At 38.7% G+C, this 17,715-nt stretch overlaps 1 protein-coding gene across 3 annotated transcripts in view; it reads left to right on the top strand.

Annotated features, from left to right (window-relative positions):
• Nucleotides 1–17,462, top strand: part of SLC39A8 (solute carrier family 39 member 8) — an 84,323-nt gene extending 66,861 nt beyond the window's left edge. For all 3 annotated transcript variants that reach the window (XM_059376598.1, XM_059376582.1, XM_059376591.1), the window contains exons 7-9: nucleotides 12,165–12,372; nucleotides 12,562–12,746; nucleotides 15,524–17,462. In XM_059376598.1, the coding sequence (XP_059232581.1) occupies nucleotides 12,165–12,372; nucleotides 12,562–12,746; nucleotides 15,524–15,673 (543 nt within the window). In that variant the 3' untranslated portion in view covers nucleotides 15,674–17,462. The remainder of the gene's footprint in view (nucleotides 1–12,164; nucleotides 12,373–12,561; nucleotides 12,747–15,523) is intronic.
• The last annotated feature ends 253 nt before the right edge of the window (nucleotides 17,463–17,715 follow it).

The following is a 17,715-nucleotide window of genomic DNA, read 5'->3' as shown; positions in this document are numbered from 1 at the left end:
TTAGCTACATGACCCAATGTAATACAAATGAATAATCATTTGTATTACATTGGGTGGGGCCATCTGCGTTTCAATTCTTTTGACATAACTTCCCATCAAATGGTAATTACTCAATGGGCAGCTCCCACAGGGGGCTGGTTCCTCTGCTTCATGCTGTCCTACCCCTATTCTCTTGTTTGAATTGTTCTGATGCTGAGCAAGATTTGGGGAAACCACTTTTCAAGAGCCTAGCAACATTCTCCAGCTTACATTAAAACTTAACCAGTTTCCTGGTGCCTCCTGACTCCCTTTAAGACTTCTCAGCAGCAATGCGGGTTGTGTGGGCTGGGGTGCATATTATATAGGCTTTTTTGTAAGAAATGATATCTTGCTTCCCAAACGTCCCAGAGAGCATTAATGCTATCCCCATCTGTATTAGCAGTAGGCAACCTTTTAGAGTGGTGTAAATGGTCCATTAGGATAACTGCAAATGCTTAATTAGTGTATACTTTAAATTCCATTGGCAAAATAGTAGCATATTTCTTGAAAACCTGTCAGATTTCTCCTAAGTAATTTTTTTTAAGACAGTAAAATGATACAGTCCCAGGCTGAAAATGAAAGGCAATTACTTCAACTCCTAAAGACCAAAACAACGTTACTCACATTCCACTGAAGGGATAGAGGGAAAAGAAATAATTTTCAAGGTGTCTGGAAATTGTTATTTTCCTGTTAATGGTTATTTTCATTAGCGAGGGGAATTTTGGAAGTAGTTACGAGATTTTCCTAAAACCAAATGACTAGTGACTAAGTGCATTTGAATTATGTTTGGTTGCATACATTAAAGATAAAATCGGTTTCTTCTTTCTTATATGAAGTTTCATTTTGCTTAAAGTGATTTGAGACTGACTGTTCTGGGCCAGAGGAAGGACAAAGGAACCACTAGCTGTAAAGTACATCAAGATTACTAGAAAATACAGTCATAAAAACAAAGCCCACTAACATTTTACATTTGCTCTTTTAAAGTTTATTTTTATTTTCTATTTTTAGAGATGGGGGAGAGAGAGAGAGAGAGGGAGAGGGAGAGAAAGAATCATAAGCTGGCTCCACCCCAGTGTGGAGCCTAATGTGGGTCTTGATCTCAGATCAGATCTCGGATCTGAGATCATGACCTGAGCTGAAATCAGTAAGTCTGACACTTAAATGAGTGAGCCACCCTAGCAGTTCTCTGCTCTAGCAGACCAGGATCAACTGTGTCAAAAGGCTCCCATGCTCTGGCTTCTAGTTGGTTCCAAACAAAGAGCTCTACCATGAAACTGGTTTTTACATTTGTATGGTACCTTTAACTCTTTATAGTATCTTTATATTTATTTAATCCTTTTTGTAAATATTCCCATTAAAACATATTTGATGGTACTGTTAGGTCCCCCAGTATTGGGTCCGTGATTAAAGGAGCGAGACTGATACAAAGCGAAGGTCATGCAAAGCTTTATTTTGCGCCAAGCATCAATAATCAAACTGAAGGTTCGGGGCCGCGCCTCTTACAGAGAGGGCAACTTCTCTCTGCTTCATAGACTAGCTTTTAAGGGCTAAGGCCATGTGGTGGGGGCCTGGCCACACACAGGTGGCCAATGAAATTGTAACACACAGAGAAAGCTGCACAGTCATGTTAGGTCCCACATAAGTGAATTACAATTTACCCTAGTAGATATTTGAACCAGCCTATCACCTTAGTCAGAATTGGCGCTCAAAAGGTGCCCAAAGGGCAGGGCCCATACTCCTTGGTAACTAGGGAGACAGTATGCGTCCTCCCACTGATGGGATGTCTCCACCTGGCCTGACTCACCCTTGTATTTGGGCTTTGTTACCTGGGACTGGTTTCCGGAACTTGTTTTTAAGTACGTCCCCTGGCGGAAGGGGGGCAGGGACAGTTTAAGTTTTAAACAACAAAGTTATTATTTAACTGGATGGAAGCGCACTGGCTAAATAGGTCCTTACAGTAAGTGTAGAGTCTGTGAGCATTCTGTGTGGAAAGAGCATTAGACTTTAAATCAGTCATGTTCTTTCCAGAATGAGTTGGCACATTTAAATAAGGATAAATAATAAATAGGAAAGGGACAATTTACAAAACTCTGAGCAAGGTATAAGTGAGCCACAAGGGAGGGTGTAGTAAAACTGGGACTTGGAATAGTGGAACTGTGAGTAATCTTACCAAGCTAAGAATAATCAAAGGGAAAGGGAAGGAAGAAGTTACTGGAACCTAGGAGGTAGTCTTGCACAGAAAAACACTGTACATTGAATGGTGATCTTTAATTAGGGACAAGCTCAGGTTACCCCTCAAATAAAGAGCTCAGGAAATAAGTACCTTGGTCTTCCTCTCTTTCCCTCCAGTTTCATGGTAGAGCTCTTTGTTTGGAACCAACTAGAAGCCAGAGCATGGGAGCCTTTTGACACAGTTGATCCTGGTCTGCTAGAGCAGAGAACTGGAAAAAAAAAAGGGTGGAAAGTGGATCTAGAAGGGGGTAGGAGAAATGAAAGATATCTGGTATACTCTACCCCTTTGTTTTCTGTCAGCTTCCACTCTTGCTCTTCATCTGGGTGAAAAATGCATTGTCCCCAGCACAGAGACTGCATAAATCCCCATCCACTACTGTGTGGTTGTATCATCCCTTTGTGATAGCAATTCAGTAATAAGCAATCCAGAACTAAAATGTTGGCTTCCACCAGTATTCTTCATATGAAATACCAGCGGATAGAGGTAGGGAGAAGAGATGTAATTAAAGAATATAAATTTAAATTAGAGCTGATCTTAGCTTCTGTAGATGGTTTTAAGACCTAAGCCAGTAATTACAGCTGCCTCCTTCCACTAAACTTTTGTATTTACCTCACTGTCTGATACCACCTTGACTGGTAACGTCCTTTTCAGGTGAGGTGATCCAGACCTTGATTCCTGCCAGATCTGAGTCCTTGGTGGTTTGGTATTCACTGGGTTGTTGCTCTTCTTCCTTGACAAGGATCATTGGAAGGGGTGTATTAAGAAGTGCCCCAGTAATTTTCCTGAGTTTCAAACATTGTTCTTATCTTTATTCTGTAGCAGAAACTCAGGTTTTCCTGATCATTGGATGCCATTATCCTGGGCAATATAGTGACTTTCCTCATCTGCCTGTGGTTTACAGATAAAAAAAAATTTAAATGTCCTAGGGTTAATCTCCAGTTCCAATGAATCAGAAAATGACCATGTTTTCTGGTGGATTAATTATTCCCTTGGACATTAGGACCTTCAAACTCACCAAATCTAAAGTATTGGAGACAGAAAGCAAGAATACTTCAGGTGGGTTATTAGGTATAAACATGAAAAGGGCCACCCTAATCTCCACCGGCTCTGTGCATCCCTATGGTAGTGGTAGTTCCCTATATTTGCCTGCGGGTGTAAGGCACATACCTACATCCTATGGGCAGAGTTCCAGTCTCTCAGGCTTTCATCTCTTGGCTTACACCTTAACTGAGCCTTCACTAGGGCATTCCATAATTCTATCAGGCTAGTTTTTTCTATGAAGGGGAAAGTGATATGGCATGTGAATTCTAAGGATTGAGTCTATTGTCTCATTTGCTTTCCTGCAGAATGGCTTGGAGACAGTTTATAGAGGTTATTTTGGCTATATATCAGGCATACTATAAATCTGTGAATGATGATTCTAGCAGAAGCTGCAAGCAGGGAAGGCATTTTTGTGAGTCCAAAGAGTACCCCCTTATGATGGGTGGTATCATCAATATAATCATCCTACCTCTGCCTATAGCCAGGTGGGCCTTCCACCTCATTGGGTGATGATACCTTTTTGGAGGTCCAGCATCAATCCTGGTTTTTGACAGGTTGGACCTTGTTTGGTGCAAGCCAGATAAACCCTGGCTAGAAGAAGAGAATGCTGAGCTGTGAATAATCATAAACTCCACTATTCTGACTCCTTTGTTTATGGACCCAGTGAACCAACATTGGGATGGTTGAAAGATACCAACTGATGTTTATAATTAGATCTTCTTGTTCACTTTTTCATGAAGACTGCTCTCCTTGATGGTCTCTATGAGATTTATTTTGAGTAACATAGTATAGCTGTCTGGTGCTGGCACACTTATAGATGTCCTCGTAGTTTACTGGCTTTAGGGAGCTATCCATGAAACCTTACTGTTGTTGAGGGAAAAGAAAAGAAACATCAGGCTCATATAATAGAGCGGTCTGAATCTCCTGCCATTGTGATTTGTTTGTGTCTCCTAAGGCTGGTGTGGCCTGTTCTTACATATATAATTTAATAATGGAATGCTGCTGTGAACAGCTGATTTTATGACTTGCTGACCCAGATAACATCCAGTTCATGTTGGGCATGATCTCACGGCCACTTACTATTCCACGGGCATGAGATAAGTCTCTGTAAGGATCCAGGAGCAAGGGACACCTTGAAAAAGGGAATAGTTAGTGGCAAAGGAAGACATGGCTTTACTCTAACATCTTAGGGGTTTGCACTAACATCTTAGGGGTTCTCTCACCAGGGCTTCCAAAGCCTCCTTTCAGCATCTCTGTCTGCCATAGACTCCTCTAATTTCACTGGTCCACTGGGTCATAAGAACCAAATGACAGGAAGGCTTGCAACATGGCTCAGACCTTGCAGAGTGCTTTTATGTTCTGGGCATCACTATAAAATGCAGCCCACTTATGGGTAACCAGTGTACTATTTCCCCATTCTTCAAATATATGAAAAACCCAATTAAATTCCATTTGGGGTACTGGTTGTTATGGCCATGTCCAACACCAGTGATTGTATCATTTAGGATCCCAATAGAAAACTGATGGAATGCTCAAATTAGAATAGTGTCTGGAAGATATAGGTATAAGGTGTGAGTGGGGTGTAAGAGGACCACAGGGACCAGTGATTGCAAAATTTTTACCACTGCTGGACCTGAAAGGGTGGAGGGGAGAGAGCAGTTACTAGACTCTACAGAGTTGTCTTGAGAAGAGATGTGGCCTTCATGTGAGGGTCATGGACAGCCTTAGATGACCACACAGATGGGTATCAGAGGAATCAGTACCCTGACTTCTTCCTCCTTTCTCCCCTGAAGTAATTTTCGAGCTCCCCAATGGTTAATCTCAAATGAGAACTGGAGGACAAAGAGCCTGAAGAGGTGGCTCATTTGGAACAGAGAAGCGTGAGAGGTTAGAGGGTTATTCAGGAAGGGCAGATAAGAGCTATTTATCATAGGCCTTGAGTTTGAATCCTGACTCTTCCTTTCTGGATTATGAATTCCAGCCAGATGGAGATCCTCTGATTTATGTTTCTATCCTCAGTTCTCAGCACAATTCCTGCCTCGTATAAAATAGCTGCTCAGTGAACAATTGAGTAGCCTCATCCCAGCAGCTCTTGTATGACTTTGAGAGAGTTATTTATATTCCTGGATTGCTATTTTCATCATCTTTAAAGTCAAGATGCCAGTATCTGTTTCGTTTCACTCATGAGGATGTTGTATAGGTAAAAAGAAAATGAAGACCCAAACATATGGAAGTGCTTTGTAAACTGTGAAGTGTTCAGTGTGCAAGGTATTATTTTACATCTTGGAGATTCCTTTTCTCCTACACTCAGTCAGCTATCTGACTTACCAACTCAGACTTCATACTTTTCACAGTGGGTTTTATTAATTAATCTCCTGGCCCTTTCATGCACCTTGGACTCTAGTAGTTGAACGTTCAGTAGTTTTCTGCAAGAGTATATTTATGCTCAAGCTCAAGCATCTTTTTAAAAAGTTTTCCTTTTTTTCTGGTTAACAAGTCTCTTCACCCCCTCACTTTTCTAAAACTCTTTTTTGGGGGATAGATTCAGTTTTTTCTCCCTTTTTTCTTCAATAATCTTGACCAGTGTGCTCCAAAATATATTCAAGGATGTGAGCAATCTCTTGTCTTGCACACTTATAGGCAGTTTTTGTTTTTCTTGTAATAATTCTGTGTTCATCTGTACTGTGTTAGGAAAAGCGATCTGTGGTAGATGTTAATAAGCATTCATGGAGTACTTAGTGGCTTATAAACATCTCATTTCATCATCATAATAATCCTATGAAATCCGTAATATTATTTTCTCCATTCTACAGATAAGGAATTTGAAGGCATATTGAAAGTGATTCTTTCTAAAGGACTTCATTTTTTTTTTTTAAGAGCAGTTTTAGGTTCACAGCAAACTTGAGAAGAAAGTATAGAGATTTTCCATAGACTGTCTGCCCCCACAATGCATAGCCTTCCCTGTTACCAGCATCCCCCACCAAGTCAGGATATTTGTTACAACTGGTGAGTCTAGTGACACATCATAATCACCCAAAGTCCATAGTTGCAGTTGACTCTTGGTGTTGTACATTCCATAGGTTTGGACAAATGTGTGATGACATGTATCCATCAATGTAGTATCATATAGAGTATTTTCACTGCCCTAAAAATTCTGTCCTCTGCCTGCCTATCCCTCTTCTTTTCCCAATTGCTGGTAACTGTTGATCTTTTTATTGTCTTCATAGTTGCCTTTTCCACACTGTCATATAGTTGGAATCATACAGTCTCTTCAGATTGGGTTCTTTTACTTAGTAATATCCATTTAAGAGTCCTCATGTCTTTTCACAACATAATACTTCATTTTTGGGAGAGGGTGTTAATATCACATGTCCTACAGTTTATTTATTCATTCACCTACTGAAGGATATTTTAGTTGCTTCCAAGTTTGAGCAATTAGGAATAATATTGCTGTAAGTATCTGTGTGCAAGATTATTTGTAGATGTAAGTTTTCAACTTCTGTGGGAAATACCAAGGAACATGATTGTTGGATCATATGGCAAGAGTGTCTTTAATTTTGTAAGAAACTGCTAGACTATCTTCCAAAGTAGCTGTACCATTCTGTATTCCCATCAGTAATGAATGAGAGTTCCCGTTGCTCCACATCCTTGGTAGTATTTGGTGTTGTCAGTGCTCCCAATTTTTGTGACCCTAATTGGTATAGAGTGGTATCTCATTTTTGTTTTAATTTTCATTTCCCCAATGATGTATGATATGGAGCATCTTCTCATATGCTTATTTGTTATTGATATTTCCTTCAGTAATGTGTCTGTTAAGGTCTTTGACCCATTTTTAAATCAGGTTGTTTTCTTGTTTAGTTTTAAGAGTTCTTTGTATATTTTAGTAGTTCTCTATCAGATGTGCAAGTATTTTCTCTCAGTCTGTGGCTTGTCTTTCCATTCTGTTGATATTCTTTTTGGCAGACAGAGGTTTTTAATTTTAATGAAGTCCAGGTTATCAATTATTTCTTTTGTGTGTTGTGCTTTTGGTGTATCTAAAAATTCATTGCCCTACTCGAGGTTATCTAGGTTTTCTACTGGGTTATTTTCAAGGAGTTTTACATTTGCCTTTGCATTTAGGTCTGTGATCCATTTTGAGTTAATTTTTTTGAGGGATGTAAGGTATCTAGATTTTGTTTTATTCTGTTTTGTGGATGTCCACTCGTACCAGCACCATTTGGTGAAAGACTATCTTTTCTCCATTGCTCTGCCTTTGCTCCTTTGCCAAAGATGAGTTGACCATTACTTGTGAGTTTATTTCTGAACTCTCTCTTTTCTTGATCTGTTTATCTGTTATTTCACCATTATCACACTGTATTGATAACTGTAGCTATACTAGTAAGTCTGAGTCATGTAATGTGAGTCCTCCAACTTTGTTCCATTCCTTCAATGCTGTGTTGGCTATTTTAGGTGTTTGCCTTTCCATATAAACTTTAGAAAAACAAAATACCCACAAAATAACTTGCTGAGATTTTGATGGGGACTGCATTGAATCAATAGGTCACACTGGGAAGAACTGACATCTTGACAATATTGAGTCTTCCAATCCATAAGCATAAAATATCTCTCCATCTATTTAGTTCTTCTTTGATTTCTTTTATTACAGTTTTGAGCTTTTCGTCATACAGACCTTGTACATATTTTGTTAGATTTATATCTATTTCATTTTGGGGGGGATTCGAATGTAAATAGTATTATGATTTAAAACTCAAATTCCACTTATTCACTGCTGGTATTTAGGAAAGTAATTAACCTTGTTGTACATCCTTGCCATAATTGCTTATTAGTTCTTGGAACTTTTTTTGTCAATTCTTTTGGATTTTCTGTGTGAACAGTCATGTCATTTGCCAACAAAGACAGTTTTATTTCTTTCTTCCCAAATATACATGCCTTTTATTTCCTTTTCTTGTCTTATTGGATTAGCTAGAACCCAAGTGACTTTGTATAGGACACAAACCCATTAAGGAGATATTATTCAGACTCATGCCGATTTGATGCCAAGTCACATATCCTCTAATCATTAAGCTAGCTTGCACTCAGTGCTCCTCTCCCTAAATGTCACCCCTTCCTCTTATCTGCAGCCTCTTAAAATGTCATTTTTAAATTTTTATTTATATTACATTAATTTCTCTTTCATGGACATAGAATTTATATATTTCGTTCCATATAATTTCCATGTTTTTTGTCATTTATACTTCCTTTTACCATCTTTATTATGCTTTTTGGTGGATTACTCCTTTACTTTTTGGTTTGGTTTTATTTTTATCAGAGCTCTTCCTCCCCCCACCCCACCCTGTCATGCCACATCTTTTTCTTATGTTCTTCCTTTTCTGCCCCTTATGCCCTCCACCTCTTTTCAGTCTTCCTCCTCTTTGCATAAAGATAAGAATTCTGAAATAAGTCTACTGGATTTCTTAATTTTGATTTCTTAGTACTTTGTTTGTTTTTCTTTTTCTATTTGCTTCTTCCCCTCTATGCTTCCATTGGGATTCTAGTCTCCCCTCTACTCTTATAACTTTGGTCCATGATATTCTTCCCATTCCTCCCATTCTGAGTAGTCTGCACTTTGCTTTGACTTTTATTTCCATTAATAACTAAGGTGAGATGTTAAGAGCCTTGCTGATGATTACGTGGTAGTTCCTGTCAGAGCCAAGGCAGAATTTGGTCTTCCTGGGTTTCAGATTTAAGGTCTTTTCACTAGATTGAATTGCCACATCATGGCTGAGGTTAGAAAGAGCCTTAAAAAAAAAAGAAAAAGAAAAAGAAAAAGAAACAGCTTCAAATGTACTATATGTCACAGAAGTTAGCAAGCAAACAATGACAACAACAGTAACCAAAATAAAAGACAGAATACTCACTAACTTAACTAGAGGGACTTAAATTTTGTGTTTTCTTTGCTCAGTGACTTAGTGTCAGGTAAATTAAAAACAAGCTCTTTGTGAATGCTTGCCTACTTATGTTTGTTCCAAAAGTATTAAAAATACATGGCTATTAACCTACCCAAAAGTGTCATTTGACACAGAAGCCTATACAGCATAAGAAATACAGTCAATAATCCGTACTTAGAGGTAAGAGAATCATGCCTGATATATTAATTTAATTTCTTTTTCAGAATTAAAGGAGTTTGTATATAGACTCTGTATGTAACATCAGGTAGTCAAGATTTGGTCTTTGAATCTTTTCCCTAAATCCTCACAAGTAAATAAAAACATTATAAATATTTGACTAGGTAAATCAAGTTGTAAGATGAAAGCAACTGGTCTTATTAAGTGTCTTTGGCAGTAAGATTTTGCAAAGCTAAGGTCTCTTCCTCTATTGCTTTTCTCATGACCACTTTTGTTCCTTCTTTGGCAGTTAATGCTTCCTGCTCTGGGGTATTTCTTAACCCAGGTCACCCATATAACTTGTACTAACTCATGATTGTTTGTGATTGTTTATTATGTTGTCCATTTACAATATAGCAATTGTTCAATTAATTAAACTAGGGTAGCTTTAATGCCTTGGCAGCCTATGTAAACAAACCAAAATCTAAGCTGTAAATGTCTCAAGGTTATGACACTGAAACCTAAAGACAATTGGTCACAAAAAGCCACCTGGGCTTTAAGTTACAGCCCATCAATAATTTTCTTGCCTTGCTTCTTGCCTTTCTCTGTAAAAGCCTCTTCCTGAGCTCCTGTTGATGGAGTGCTCCTATCCATATCTGGTTTGACACTGCCCGATTTGAATTTTTTTTCAAATACACTCTTAAAAGTTTTAAATTTACCTCAGTTTATCTTTTAACACTATAAAGTAAAAGACCACATTTGAAGACTGGATGGAATTCTTTTTATGCCTCTGAGATTTACCTTTAAAATGAAAGGAGATTGAACATTTACTCCAACATTACTTCAAGTGTTTAGAAGAGTTTTTTGAGAGAAAGGGGCATTCTTCTTGTGAATTGCCTTCAGAGCCTATTTCGTACAGTAAGTGTCTGCTCACCACCGTAAGTCTGGAGTAGTAAAACAGTTACTAAAAATAGTCGAATGACTTCTTTTGCATCCCTTGGTAAGCTCACCAACGTTTCTGTTGTGTTTCAGTTTCTTCAACTCTAAACTCTATGATAATAGTAGACCTTAATTCACAGAATAGTTCTAAAGGAGTGGAGTATCTCAAGGACTTAGAGCAGTTCCTGGCACATGATAAATACTCTATGCTTTTGCCGTGTCTCTTTCGACAGCTATTACGGCCCCTGCTATTACTACAACTACTGCCCCTACAAATAACAATCCTCCCTCCTTCCATGTTAATTTAAGAACTTAGTGGCTCCAAGTGGCTTTTGATTGTGTCTACACACGAAAACTTTTCCCAGAGATGAAGCTTTGCCAATAAAGACACAGTGAAAAGATGTATGGCAGGATTTAGTCCATTCTGAAAGAGGAGTCGCCAAAGTGTTTTGAGCAGTGAAGCAACATTGGGATAAATTTCAAACCTCCACCATGATGGCTTGGAAGGCAGCCCTTTTCATCTGGGTGTGTACTGAATATTTTTAAAATGGTCAGTCATATTCTTTACATCTTGTCTCTCCAATGTAAATACACTTCTTGAAGATAGAAGTTGTACTTTCTACTTCTGTGCACTCCCCATAGCATCCAGCACCCTGTTTTATAGATTGCAGATGCTCAGTAAATATGTTAATTAGTTGCTGAGGTAGAGTTGAGGGGAGGAGAATTAGGAATAAAATGTTCTCCGGTTAATTGCAAATTGCTTCCCTACTTAAAAATAAATTTGCATTTGATTATCTTTTTTATGATTTTTGGAAAATGCTTTCGGTTGGCATTTAGTATTTGATTTTATGTGATTTTGTAAATTTTATGGAAATGTAAATTCTTACCAAGGGTTTGTTTTAGGATTTTCTGTTTTTATTAAAATTGCTCCAAGATGGAAAGAGGTGTTAGTGCAAAGGGGTAAGTCTGTTCTAATCACATTTCATGAAATGTGTTAAGAGAATCACTGAAATTTAGAGCTGATAGGGAACATATTGTTACAGCTTAATCACCTGACACACTACTTTGGAACACAGTGGAGACTTAATAAGTCATTGAGAAATAAACGAATCATTTAGTACATTATCTTCATTTCACAACTGAAGAAACTGAGGCCCAGGTTACCTGCTCAGATAGCTTAGGAGGGATTACAATAAATGTTCTTTGGTGTCATTGTGCTCTAAATATGGATTTCACATGAACATTGTAACACGCAAAAGTCTTCAGGTTTAGTTTTTGAAAATTTACCTTTATTTTAAAGTATGCAGATAAATCAAATTCTTAGGTTATCATCTGTTACATTTTAGGAAGGCAATAGTAAGAATTATTCATACAAATCAAAAGGATTTTTTTAAGGGGAAACCAGAGTAATAAAATGTCTTTTAAGTGGCTTGTTCAAGGGCTGTCAACCTGTTCATTTCCTTTCTCCCTACTATAAGTTTTTGTTGTCATTTTGTTGTCATAAATGATTAGGAGTTCTTAACCACTATGAAAGACTCTCTGTTGGGACCGTTTGTCTGTCTTAATACATAACACACCTCTTATTTCTGTGTATCTCTGAGACTTTCAAGAAATGTTGGTTATTGGTGCGCCTGGGTAGCTCAGTGGGTTGGGTGTGGGCCTCTTGATTTCCACTCAGGTAGTGATTTCATGGTAGGAGATCGAATCCCCATGTCAGGCTTGGTGCCTGTTTGGGATTCTTGCTCTCTGCCCCTTTCCCCCAGCTCCTGAGAACGCACTCTTTCTCAGTTTCTCTCTCTAAGAAAAAAAGTGTTGGTTATTTTATTAATTGATTTGCTGTTATTTTACAGGATGGAAAAACAGAGTCAAGTTCGTGTACCTGTTTGAAGGGACCCAAACTGTCAAAAATAGGGACCATTGCCTGGATGATAACACTCAGTGATGCCCTCCACAATTTCATTGATGGCCTGGCGATTGGGGCTTCCTGCACTGTGTCTCTTCTTCAGGGACTCAGTACTTCTATAGCGATTCTGTGTGAAGAGTTTCCTCATGAGTTAGGTAAGAGGCTCTGTTTATACTGTGAAAGTCACTTCTTGGTTTTGGTGGAGTGAGACATGTTCGGCGACACACTCTTAAAAATCCCACTGATGCATCAAAATGGAGGAGTCCTGCTTGGACATTGACCCTAATCTTTTCTCATCCAAAAATAGCCCAAACTATTCCCTTGGTATTTTCTTCTTTTCCTAGGGGACTTTGTGATCCTACTCAGCGCAGGAATGAGCACTCGGCAAGCCTTGTTATTCAATTTCCTTTCGGCGTGTTCCTGCTATGTCGGGCTAGCTTTTGGCATTTTGGTGGGCAACAATTTTGCTCCAAATATTATATTTGCCCTTGCTGGAGGCATGTTCCTCTATATTTCTCTGGCGGATATGGTAAGAAATTTTTAAAATTTTATTTTAACTTAAAATTTAGAATTAAACATCTGGGTTATGCGTCGACTAAGGGTAACCTTCTGCTTCCCACAGTGAGGAAATTCTGTTGTAATTTGAAACATTCTTGGTTCAACAGACAACTTGTATTAGCAGTAATTTGAAAGGGATTCTCACTGCTCTTTTGATCTAGGATCTTATTGGTAGGAAGAGAAATGATTTGCTTCTGTTAAAGTAGAGAGATTTTCCCAGGTTTTTTGCCCTGTGGGAGGTAAACCCTGTATTCTATTATAGTATGTCCCCATGGGACCTCTCCTCCCTCTTTGGTGGGGATGTTACATTTATTTATTTATTTTTTAAAAGATTTTATTTATTTGACAGACAGAGATCACAAGTAGGCAGAGAGGCAGGCAGAGAGAGAGAGAGAGAGAGAGAGGGAAGCAGGCTTCCTGCGGAGCAGGGAGCCCGATGCGGGGCTCAATCCCAGGACCCTGAGATCATGACCCGAGCCGAAGGCAGCAGCCCAAACCACTGAGCCACCCAGGCGCCCCGGGATGTTACATTTAGAAGGGAATAACTTGTTAGAGTTAATAGCATTTTGTTATTTCAAAGTTCTAAACAGTGGGAGCCTTTTGGGTTGAACTAAAGTTGGTAAATTGAAATTGGACAACATCGACTTGGGTCAGTATACATTTGTATCTGTTTATGTTGGTGCTCTGTCTACGTCTTTATTTATGTGTTTGTGTGTGTGTGCACGTGTGTGTATGTGTGTATGCACAGGGCACTAGTCCTGTGCCCTGTGCATTTTCAAATGAATCATGGACAGCTTTCTAGAAAACGAAAATGTGCTCCATATATGCAAATCAAGGAACATTTCCTTTGCATTTGGAACTGAATATGTATTACATACATAATTTAGTAATTTAGCTTCCTTCATCTGCATTCTTAGCTCCAAATGGTAACTGTCTAGCTCTGTTCCTTGCTCTTTGCAGGCCCTTATCGGAGTAAGCATTTCATCTCGGGGAACCGTCACTGCATTTATATTTTTCTTCATAGAATTAATGTCTCATATTGTATCTGTGCGAGGGCATCATTTCTTTTTCTGTTATAAGAATGGAATCTATTAGAAGTGTTCAGTCTAAGGAAATAATGCTAATAAATGATGCTGTATGCCCTTACAGCAGTTTTGCTTTTTTTCGGAGTGGTTTCACAACTTCCACTCACTTTATCCTGGTAACAGCTTCTTCAGTCAGGCACATGGATTGATGGGATTCTGGAGACCTCTTTGGTTCTTTGGTACATTGTGCCATTGTATATATAGCACATCGTTTTGGAATATGTTTTAGAAAGCTGCCATTTACAGATCTTACTGAACCTTTTCTGTAGAGTTTATTCACTGAGTGAGGATAGATTTTAAGTATAGAACCTGGAGTTTTAATTTCCTTCATTGTAAGGAGATTGTTCTAGCCTTCAATAACAGCACATGATTTATTTAAAAGCCATAAGATTTTGTGAGGGGTAGAGCAAGCAGAAGGCAACAAATTGAAGAGAACAGGAATTAAATGCATAGTGATTTCTAAAAATTAACTTAATCAGCTACTATTGATTGCTATTATGTTCGTGGCCTGGAATTTATTTAATTTTATATTATTATGTTACGTTAATCACCATATAGTACATCATTAATTTTTGATGGAGTGTTCCACGATTCGTTGTTTGCATATAACACACAGTGCTTCTTGGAATCCGTGCCCTTCTTAAAACCTGTCACTGGGCCAATCTATCCCCGCAGCCCCTTTCCCTCTAAAACCCTCTGCTTCTCGGAGTCTGCAGTCTCTCATTTTCCCTTCCTTCTCCTAATGTCCTCCATGCTATCCCTTATGCTCCACAAGTAAGTGAAACCATTTGATAATTGACTCTCTCTGCTTGACTTATTTCACTCAACATAATCTCTTCCAGTCCCATCCACGTTGATGCAAAAGTTGGGTATTCATCTTTTCTGATGACTGAGTAATATTTCATTGTGTATATGGACCACATCTTCTTTATCCATTCGTCTGTTGAAGGGCATCTCGGCTGTATCCACAGTTTCTGGCCTGGAATTTGTAAGGCACTGGAGACCCTGGAATGAGCAAAGGAGGCACAGTCCCTGCATCTGTGGGGCATTCTGTCTTTAAAGAGAGGAAACTAGAAATTGAGTGAACAAAATCACACTCCACGACTAAATAATTACAAGTAAAAAAATCTGTGAGCTAAAAGGAAATGCAGTATATGTGGTGAGAGATGATGTTAAGGGAATCTAATGTAAGGTAGGAGGGCCTAAGGGAAGCCTTGCTAGAAAGTATGATTTAAACTGAAACCTCAAGGGTGTAGCTCATTGAAAAATTGGAGGCGGTAGAGTTCAGATAGCAGTTTGGGTAGATGTGAAGATTTTGATGCTGGAAAGAGGATGGGTGCATGTGAGGTCCTGAACGAATGGTGTGGATGGAGCAGAGAGTAGTGGGGAGAGAGACAGACAAAGACAGACAGATAGGAGGCGTTAGATGAGGTCAATCCCATCTCACAGATTCACTCACTTGAGGAACACTATTTCCATACTTTTATTCCTGTTGGTGTCTGATATGGCTACTTATCCCTTTAATGCTCTCTATACTGAACATACACACATCTGAATTAAATCCTAACTGCCTCCCCCAAAGAAATCTCTAGGTGACTGTTTTATGTTTTACCACCAGATGGCAACAGTTATCTAACAATGTCTCTCTTTCTCTCTTTCTCAGTTTCCAGAGATGAACGATATGCTGAGAGAAAAGATAACTGGAAGAAAAACCGATTTTACTTACTTCATGATTCAGAATGCTGGAATGTTAACTGGATTCACAGCCATTCTGCTCATTACTTTGTATGCAGGAGAAATCGAATTGGAGTAATGGGAAATGAAAGATGGTGTTGTTAATGAAGGCATTTAATAAATGAAAACATCTCCAAAGGGATTTTTAAGCTGATCCTATTTAGTTAAAAGATAATTTTGTTTTCAACTGTAGGTCAAGAAAACTGATTATTGGTTTCAGATCTGTTAAATAGGCCGTTATTTGTTGTGAGAATTGCTTCAAAGTGGTTTTGGTTCCCTTTGGAAAGGCTGGTATACGGGATCTTTGGTCAATACTCACTTCTTCATGTTTCATGCATTCTACAATCATTTAGACACCCAGACCCAGAGGAAAATACAAGCTAGGTCGTATAAGCCCTTAAACCTCCATGGCGGGCTCAAAAGCTCAGGCGGTTTCAGAGTGGTTTTCTTTCAGTTAATTTGTTCCAGTGCTTTTCATTCAAATGTAGAAAAGGATTGGCATGTATACAACACAGATAGAAGTGATTCCAAGGCCTCATATACTGGCCAGGGACCTGGAGGATTGTTTTAAAAACCATTCTAGGGGCTCCTGGGTGACTCGGTTGAGCGTCTGCCTTCTGCCCAGGTCATGATCCCAGGGTCCTGGGATCGAGCTCCGCGTCAGGCTCGCCGCCTCAGTGAGGAGCCTGCTTCTCCCTCTGCCTGCTGCTCCTCCTACTTGTGCTCTGTCAAATAAATGAATAAAATCTTGAAAAAAAAATTTAAAAAAAGCATTCTAAAAAAAAAGTGAATTATGATACCAGTAAAGTTTTGTTAGCCCTACTAAGTTCAGACTTTATCTCATACTTTATCTTTTACTGAAAACTCTCCCAGATCCCACACAAATCCAGACTTGCTATTTTTAATGACTTAGGCTCTAATCGCACCACAGCACATGGCAGAACGTGTGCGGCTGGGGCTCCTCAGCTTGAGGATACCGTGTGTTTGTGTTGTGAAGGGAGAGACTAGGTTGGCTTGTAGGAAGAAACTGAATGTAATTTTAAGCAATTTACTTTTAAAAATAAACACGATTATTTAGCAGAGGATATTTTAAATAAATACAAAATAACAGATGGACTGCAGAATGTCAAGGACTGATTAACTAGAAAACACATCCCTTTGGATGACTGAGAGTGATCAAAAAAGACTTATGTGTTCAGTCTACATTTTTGCTGTATGGCATACCTTGAAAACAACTTCCACATACCATGGTTATTTTTGTACCTCTTGTAGGTGATAGGGCCTATTTGCTCCTTTAGCTGCTCTAGAAAGCTGGTCTGCAATTGAGCATCTTAACCCCAATTCACACTCCCACGTCACTTCAGGAGAGATGATTGACAGTGAGGCAAGTGATGGATAAAAGCCAACAATGATCTCAGGAATCACATTTTCCTACAGACCGTGAGGTGGTGTCACACAGCAATAACGCAGATTAGATCAACATTTAACATGTCTGTTAATGTGGATTTCACTTTATGACCGACAACTTAAAAAAATTTAAAATTCTTGTTTGACCAAATAGTAAACACCTTTGAAGCTGTGCATTGTGTCCTTCATTATTCATTTTAATGTGTATCCTTTTGAGTGACTTCCATGTATCTGGCATTATGGGGAGAGAGAGAAATAGGAAGTTGGTGATATGTTTATTGCAAAGATATTTAGCAAATAAATACTGTAAAGATTAATCAGTAAACGTAGAATCAATTTTTATCCTTTAATCTGTTTACATTCAGTCTTAAGAAATAATCTTTACCTTTTTAAAGCACAGATTGTTTGTCTGGGTTAAGAAGCTATGTACAACATGATATTAAAAAAGACAGTTTAACGAACTCTCATTTGGTGTAGATCATTGTGCATGTGGGCAATCCAGGTGCTTTATATGATTCTCTCTACCTGTTGATCTTTTGACCATTTTCTTCAACTATGAGGGAGAACAAAAGGCAATAGGGCATAAAGGCCCAAAAAGAAAATTGCTACTTACTGGAGGTTATGGTTGCAGGTCGAAGGTAGGATATAGTAAACCATGATTGCATTTAAATTACCCTAGATAACAATTCAAAAAACCAGTTAGTGTGTCTTATA

The sequence above is a fragment of the Mustela nigripes genome, chromosome 1 (assembly GCF_022355385.1).
Source record: "Mustela nigripes isolate SB6536 chromosome 1, MUSNIG.SB6536, whole genome shotgun sequence".
NCBI lineage: Eukaryota > Metazoa > Chordata > Mammalia > Carnivora > Mustelidae > Mustela > Mustela nigripes.
The sequence above is the reverse complement of the archived record's forward strand: the minus strand, read 5'-3'. Positions and strand labels throughout refer to the sequence as shown.